This window comes from Equus przewalskii, chromosome X (assembly GCF_037783145.1).
Source record: "Equus przewalskii isolate Varuska chromosome X, EquPr2, whole genome shotgun sequence".
Classification (NCBI taxonomy): Eukaryota; Metazoa; Chordata; class Mammalia; order Perissodactyla; family Equidae; genus Equus; species Equus przewalskii.
The window spans coordinates 61,623,166-61,632,111 of NC_091863.1; the positions used below are offsets into that span (position 1 = coordinate 61,623,166).

At 32.1% G+C, this 8,946-nt stretch overlaps 1 protein-coding gene across 2 annotated transcripts in view; it reads left to right on the forward strand.

Annotated features, from left to right (window-relative positions):
- Positions 1–5,283, forward strand: part of TENT5D (terminal nucleotidyltransferase 5D) — a 62,159-nt gene extending 56,876 nt beyond the window's left edge. For both annotated transcript variants that reach the window (XM_070606200.1, XM_070606198.1), the window contains one exon: positions 1,798–5,283. In XM_070606200.1, coding sequence (XP_070462301.1) covers positions 1,817–2,989 — 1,173 coding nt within the window. In that variant the 5' untranslated portion in view covers positions 1,798–1,816 and the 3' untranslated portion in view covers positions 2,990–5,283. The remainder of the gene's footprint in view (positions 1–1,797) is intronic.
- Positions 5,284–8,946: the final 3,663 nt, after the last annotated feature.

The following is an 8,946-nucleotide window of genomic DNA, read 5'->3' on the forward strand; positions in this document are numbered from 1 at the left end:
ATGTGACATTTCTAAAATATTTCTTAGATAAATGATTGATCTTCCTAAAGCTTTTACATGAAGCCAGCCAATGTCATGAATTAATACTTTTCCAGATCCAAGAATTTGCAGATAACAAACTTTGTTAGCTTCAAATAATTCAGTGATAATTCTAGAAAAAGAAATTAGAAAACAGGCATGTCAGTTCTTACTGCATATTCTGTCCTTCATATAGCATCTTGCTCTTTCCAGTGTCCTAAAGACATTATATAGATCATTTCACTTAATGAATGAATGACCAAAATCCAACAGCCTGATGTGTAATCAGTTCAGCCCATTCATCTTTAAGGATTGATTTGGATATTGACATAACTGATGAAACTGTATGAACATTAGTAATTAATGTGGCTTAAAATGAAACAAACATGATGTGGGCCATTTCATCATATAATAAAAGTAAATATTCTTCTATTTATGTTTATGGAGATTTCATATAGAGAAACAGAATAGGTTTAATCTTCTCACTGACACAGATCTGCCCTTGCTTAATTGGACTTTTGCAAAAATGCTTGGACTATCAAAGTTGGTTCTACAGATGTCAAATAAAATGATTCTGTTTGCTGTAGTTCTACTATGGAAATACACAACACTAAATTCTAAATATTCAGATTCTGTTCTAATTCTTTTCAGATTCTATTTTCATAATTCTCTTCTATTCTATTCAAATTCTATTCTAATAACTCCATAGATAGGCAAAATATGAATACTGTCTATATAAATCTATCTTAAGCTTCATATAATTTTTATTTCTGGATTCAGGAAAGAATGCCTAAACTCAAAGCTATGTCTATAATGAACCTTATTTACTTTCCTAGATTTATTTGCTTAGATAGCTTGTTCGAAGATCCATTTAGTAACTGTCATTGTACGTAACTACATAATAGTATAATTATATTTAATTGCATTTATAGTGTTTAAAATTTTAATTTCCTGACACCTCCCCAACTGTAAAGTTTTCTGAGCATGTCACATTACACATCTGCAGAAAACATTTTTTAAAGCTCAGGAATCTTATGCCTTTATATATTCTTGCTCTCATTTTGGAGACAAATTTAGTAGTTTCATTTGTTTTTCATTTTAAACTAACATTCATTATCTCCTTCAACCAACATTTCTTAAAGGGTTACTTGGCACATAGAAGAGGTAATGAATTAGGTGCTATCCTTATCCTCAAGCAATTCAAGGAATTCATACCCTAATAATGAACTTCAGTAATATTCTTTAAAATGAGAGCAGTAATATATATGAAACTGAATAATATATAAGAATACTGTGATGCTTTTGGATTAAGATGGTATACATTACTTTTAAACATTATGCTCTTCAGTCAGTTGGGTCTAACACACACAGACATGCTCTCTGATCTCACTTTAAATTCATGGCAGTTAACCTCAGTGATATACTATGATTATTTCATGAACAAAATTTATACCACAAAATTAGTACAATCATTATAGTATTTACTTGAAGTAATATTGAGAAAGGCCACAATTTTATATCAAAAATATTACAACTCTAACAAATCCCTGAGAATGCCTGTTTGCATGCACCAATGGATCTAACAATTTTGCCATAATCATGGTGGCTTTTATTTCACTTATAGATTTAAACATGATTACATACATTGATAATTTACTTCCTAGTATTAATTTTGTTTACATCAAAGTTAAGTCTATTTTTAACTTTTTCATATGCTTTAGGTATAACACTGATTTCAAGATGCTAACCTTTTCTCTCAATAATTTGCTTGCTTTCTAGTTGGTCTACTGACTTCACAATGTCTGAAATCAGATTTAGCAATCTCACTTGGGATCAAGTTGTAACACTGGATCAAGTGTTAGATGAAGTAACTCCAATTCATGGAAGGGGGAATTTCCCCACGTTGGAGGTAAAACCAAAAGATATCATTCATGTTGTGAAAGATCAACTGATAGAGCAAGGAATTATTGTTAAAGATTCCAGATTAAATGGTTCCACAGCAAGTTATATACTTGCAAGCCACAATGGAATCAGCTATAAGGATCTGGATATTATTTTTCGTGTTGAACTACCAAGTGATCAAGAATTTCAGGTTGTTAAAGATGCAGTTCTAGGTTGTCTCCTGGACTTTTTACCAAAAGGTGTAAAAAAGGAAAAGATCACCCTAAAGACCATGAAAGAGGCTTATGTGCAGAAGATGGTCAAAGTTTGCAATAAGCATGATCGTTGGAGTCTCATCTCTCTTTCAAATAACACTGGTAAGAATGTAGAGCTAAAATTTGTGAATTCACTCAGACGACAATTTGAATTTAGTGTAGATTCCTTTCAAATTGTTTTGGATCCCATGTTAGACTTCTACAGTGACAAAAATGCTCAGCTAACCAAAGAATCCTATCCTGTTGTGGTAGCTGAAAGCATGTATGGAGACTTCCAAGAAGCAATGACACATTTGCAATACAAACTTATATGTACCAGAAAACCTGAAGAGATTAGAGGTGGCGGCCTTCTGAAGTACAGCAACTTGCTGGTTCGTGACTTTAAGCCAGCTTGTGAAGCAGAAATCAAGATCCTGGAACGTTATATGTGTTCTAGGTTTTTCATTGATTTTCCTGATGTAGCAGAACAGCAAAAGAAGATTGAATCGTACCTCTGCAACCATTTCATAGGAGAAGAAAAGAGCAAGTATGACTACCTTATGACCTTGCATGGAGTTGTGAATGAAAGCACTGTTTGCCTCATGGGTCGTGAAAGAAGACAGACACTCAATATGATCACCCTTATGGCTTTAAAAGTACTTGGAGAACAGAATATTCTACCCAATACAGACAATGTAACTTGCTTTTATCAGCCTGCTCCATACTTTGCTGCTAATGGAGGATACCCTTCTTATTATGTAATATCTGGACCACCACCTGTTTTCTTTCAGCCATACTACCCACTGCACTTTCATGTGCCAAATTGTACGGTTTAAAAAACACACATACAATAGAAACTTTGCTTTAATTAAACATCTCTCAAAAGCAAGTTTCCAAATTCCATAAATGTAAGATCTCTTTTTATTTTTATGCAATTGCTAACTATTTTCCATCAATTATAGCTTAAACCATCATAATAAATACAATATCATCTGTGAACTGACCACTTTAAGTGGTTTTCAGATGTTATTGATTAGCTATAATAACTTTCCAATGTCTTGGAACACTTAAAATGATTTTCAAATATTACTAGCTATTTCTTGACTTTCAGACTTGCTGTGACACATACAGATACCTGCCATTTGACTAAAATATAAAAGGAAAGACTTATGTTTTAAATTCCAGAGGTACAGTAAAGACAAGTGCTAACATTTTTGTATTTAATCAATTCCTTTATGTTTACATCATTACCATCGGTGAATTTTCATTAGTTAACAGAAATGCCTAATTTCAAAGACAACAGATTCAGAAGACATTAAAACCCTGGACTTTTCAAGCATTTATTTCTTCCCAGTTAAATTGGATTAGATACAAAATCCTAGTATAGTTTGAAGTAACACTGAAAAATAATGGTTCTGGAAAACAATGGACATTAGTAATTTATCAACTATCAAGTAAGTTAGTTAATTTGTGGATCTGAAGAATAATACCATCCAGCTGTACAACCAATACTGTACCCAATACAGATTTCTTCATTTTTCCCCCAAATAACTTGAAAAGAATGAAAATGACCAGCTCTGAATGTGAAAATTTTCTGTCATCATCTGTTAAAAGGAGACTCTAAAACGCAAATAGCAAAAAGCAGAAGTTTTTAGCCTTGGCATTTACGATTTTTCTCACCTGTTTGACCAACATCTTAATATATCTGGAGACATTCAGTGTTAGTAAGTGAAAATATTTTCATTATTACTAAATGAAGCACTTTTTTCATTTTGCTCTTACCAAAGATCATTTCTAACAAGCCACTTAAGTGCCTCCTCATGTGAGTTTTTGCATAACACTATAATTTATTCAACAATTGCATATGTTCATCAGGTATCTGAATATCTACTTACTACATCAAATATGCTGCTAGCAAATCTACCATCAGGATTAAAACATAATGAAGAAAATAATCCATGACCAATATTATCTGAGATGACAGAAGGGGTGCTGTCCTGAATGAAGATAAATAAGACCATCAGAAAACTTCACTACTTTCACTTACTTCTGATTTTTTATGAGTTTCCATCTCAGTTTTCATTGACAATCACAAGTTTTTCCATCACAACATGATCCAACAGTATTCTGAGAATTTGTCAGTTATAGACTACACTTAATATGTCTTCTCTGTATTACAGTATTGAACACAAGAAGTACACCAAATATGGCATTTTTAAATACCAATATTTCTGAGATGTTTTATACCACAGCACCACTGGCCATCAGTATATTTTTAAAGAATTATATTTAAAAAATATATGTATTTATGTGTCTGTATACACACATATATATCAGTCCACACAACCCTAAGGCTTTAAAACATTATATGGATTCACCTCCTTGCTTGGGACAAACAAAGAAGTTATAAATGCTATATTAAAGAGAAAATTCAGTAATCTGTTGACATAATGTATTGGCTGAAAATGATTGATCTTTCGGCCCTAAGTGTACTCTAGAGAGTGCTTATACGTAGAGCTAAAGGAGTTGATGCTATATTAACAGTACCAAAAAACAATTCCAAAAGATACAGGAAAAGTATTTAAGACTAAAATAACTATGATGGTGATGAGTCACTTGTAAAGGCATTTTACGCTGATGAGCAGAATGCTGAAGCTGTTTGGAAACATCTTATGCCCGATGTTCTCCCTTAGCTTCCTTTGGTCCTGTTGAGAATTTAAATTCTTCCTCCCTAAAAAGCAATTTCCTTATGGTGTTCTCCTAAAGCTTTAAATCCTGCTTGAAGAGTGGTCTGAAAGCTTTGTGCTTCTTCCATTTCAAGCATGTGTTTCCATTTTGGTAAAAGAGGTCAGAATTGGCATGTAATATTTTCTCAAGAGAGAGAGAAGCCAAACTTGTTGAATAAGAATGATATCACTAAAGAGAAAGCTATAGCTTTCTCTCTCGTGGTGGTCTTTCTGTACATACCATCACCAAGCTAGGCTGTCTTTTGCTCCCAACCAAGCAGGAAAATATTTATCTTTAGTAGTGCATGAGTATCTCTCCAGGATTAGGCTGGTTGCCTTGAGAAGCAGTGTTGTCTCATTCTGTTCATTAGGATAATAAATGGAAAAGTTTTTCTATAAATAAATGAGTGGTAGACTCTTGGCCTAAAGGAGTTCATAGAAATTAGTTAAAAAATCTAACTCTAGAACATATGTCATCTCATTACAAGAGATAAATGGTATTGTCTTTTCCTCTTTTATTTTATTCAAATCCAAGACTGAGTCTTGGTTTACGAGTTGTTGTTTTCTCCCCGAAACCTAACCAAAAGCAAAAAAGAAAACCTTTTTGGTATAGTTCTAGCATTCATATCAGTGGAACATCTTCAGTGTCAGTTACAGATACATATTTTTTAAACCAAAATATTACTGCATTTCACAAATCCACACATTATCATCAAAGTTCTACTAATAGAGTATTTGTAATTTTTAAATTCAGAGAGATTCTTCTAATAGTGACTGATGTCCAGTTTAGTCAAAGAAAGTTGAAGAGAAGGATTAGCTAGTTGTTTTAAAGGAGAGAGAGCCCAGCTAAATTAAAGACAAACTTCCAGAGCCAGAACAGTTGTGAACTTCTCGAAAAAATTGAGAAGGCATCCTGGGCACAAATACCATTTTTGTATATCACCTCAGAAAGGCTCTATTAAAATGCATCCAAATTAAAGAGTTTTTAAAATTTGTCTTTACCACATTTTAGTTTTAGGCATTGATAAAAATATCAATATACAAAATGCTTGAGATATGATTAACACTCCTTTCGGTGGATCTATTATCTGGAAGTATTCAAGTTACAAAATACAGGAAGTTAAAGTATATAATTGAGAAAAATTTTGCAATTTTAAAGTTTGTAATGCTTTTCAAAATTATATTGATCTATCAACACAGCACTTCCATTTATAGAGGATTTAAAAAAATAATTGACTCTGTAAATTAGCCTTAAAGCAGCATTGAGAGATATGTGAGACCACAATTTGGTAAACATTCTTACGAAGACCATTTTGGCAGCATAAAGCTCAGCATTTTAACCTGCTCTGGGGCTTATTTGCTTTACTATCATAAAAGAAAGTACATTTAATGATGTTTTATTTTTAGTTCTGCTGTCATTATTGTGGTTACATTCTATATGTTGTAATGTTAAAATTTGCGTAATAAGTATTGGAAATTGTGTTACTGATCCACAGCTTCATTTTATGAATATTTTTTCAGCGTATATAGCTGGAGGTAGCTTTGTTGGGGCATCAGTGTATGGCTCTTAAGTGCTTTCTTAAGGAACAGTTTTCCTTGAATTTTGTGAGTTTGAGCAAAAACATACAATTTAGAGTATGTGCTATCTGGAAACCGATTTAACATGTAACAGGTGACCTTTAAGCTCAACAGTTACGAGTTTTGCTTTACTTTAATATGGGGGAATGTGAAGTTATTTTTCACGAAATTTTTGTGTCTAAGGTAGTGCTACATGGATTGCATTAGTGTTTGAAACAACAACGGAAACCTCTTTTTATTTAGATGTAGCCCTTGAAAGAGCAACGGAAAATTTATAGACGAATTTTTTTGTTTGTATGCTTTTTATGACCCCTCAAAATAGCAAACTCCCTATTCTAGAAAAAGAATACCATAAGATATACCTTTCAGAACTTCAGGGCCAAAACGTTACCCCCTGTAAATTGAGAGGGCCCTCTCTGCAAAATTTTCTCTTATGGCTCCGAATTAAAAGTGATGGACTGACTAACCCTGTTAAATCCAATTCAAGTAGTTTCTTGATGATTTATGACAATTCACTTGTTATACATTCTAGACTGATGGTAGAATCGAACCATTCTTTAAAATTCTAATGAGCAGTCCACTTTATATTGGTCCTTTGGCTCGACTAGAGAACCCAGAAGCCTAAGATTTAATTCTTACTTTGGCTTTTGTACAGCCCTGGAGATATCAGTGTCAGAGACTGGTCTCTGTGAAAATGACAATAGAGAGTGGTATGAGTGTTCACACTAATATCTTATTCAGCAGTTTCATTCTTATTATATGAAGACAACATAAAAAAAGACTTTTCTATATAGAATGTGGCTTCAATCTCAAATGGAAAAATAATAAATCTATTGTAATTAATTCGTAAAATCAGAATTAGAAAAGGAATTCCCCCCAAAAAGAAATTCCAATATATTTGTAGTAGTCACTTCTAAAATGTTTCTTTAAAATAAAAACTGGTATTATATAGCCATTAACATTTAAAATTTGTTTTAAAAAGTTTTACAAATGTCCACCTCCCCCTAATAAAATTCAGTAGTCAACTCAAGTATATATTAGTGGATATTTGAATAAAGAGGATTAAAAATGTTCTTTAAGCCTTACATATGGCCTCTTTGAACAAAATTCTACATAAATTATTTTCCTTATGGTTTGGGGAGTTTTGTATGGTAGCTTTGGGACCCCTAGGATTAAATGACTTCAAAGAGCAATGGTTACTTAGGCTGTGAACTCCAAATAACTTTTTTCTTATTGCAACTTCTCAAGATTTATTATCAGGTAAAATGCTTTCAGATAGTGTCAACAGGTAAAAAATGTATATCATAACAGTTGTTAAGGTTAAAAGTCTACTTCTGTTGAAAGCACCTAAATACATATTTAAAGTGAAAGGCATTATCTTTTTCTAGGTAAATAATATATGTACTGAAATAGTAACCATATCAGAAAAGTTATCTGCTTTAGAAATGTAGAGGACTATATTTAATATACTATAAATAGATTTATATAAAATCTAATGCCTGTTTACTAAGTCAAGGAGAGTACCTCTATAGAAGAGAGATACAAATTGTAATCCTGACAGTTTACAAAAAGGGGGCACATAATCCATTTTCATGAAGAGCATGTTTTGAATTCCTCCTGTTTTTCTTTCACATTTTCATTGTTTACCTAAATGATACCTCTCTGTGCTCACACTGATGAGATGCAAAAAAGATGAAGTCTAGGGACAATTTATTACTGTATTACCAAAAGATAAAATGACACTGTTCTAAGTTTAGTTCCTAGTGAGGAGAGAGTCTAGAAATGTCAGAATTATTGACTCAGGTAGGATTGTGATCAATAGATGGTCCCATTCCAGAGAATAAAGCTTTCACATGTGCATTGTGGAGAATCCAATTAGGATCTCTGATTTTTCAGGATTTCGCTTAACCATATAAGTAGTTACACTAACTACTTGTTACACTAGTAGATACACTAAGATAAACAACAACACTTGAATTCAATGGCCATGATTCTAGAAGATAACAACTCACTTTTCAGTTCTTTAAGAACCCTGGAATTCTAGGCACTAAATGTGAAGAAATCACTTATATGGCTTACATATCATTCAGAGTCCAGACTGTATAAGTTATAAACTAACTTTTTTTTAGTTAAGAAATAGTCAAAATCATTTTAAGCATTGTTATGTGCTCTTGTATAATTCTTGGGAATTTTTTAAAGTTAAATAAGTTGCATTGCAGTTTTAATTAGTATATAAAAAATTACAAGTCAAGCCAATTAGCCTTTTTTAACAACAAAAGCCACATATCAATTCAGATATAATACATTAAATTATATGTTAAAGTATACAAACTTACAAAATATTTAAATTCCTATAGAGTTAATTTTATGTTGAAATATAAAACTACGAATAGGTGATTCACCTTCATTAATTATAATGTAGTATCACATTTGTTGAAAAATTTCAGTATATTTCATTGAAAAACCTTAAGTGTTTTCAATAAATATTA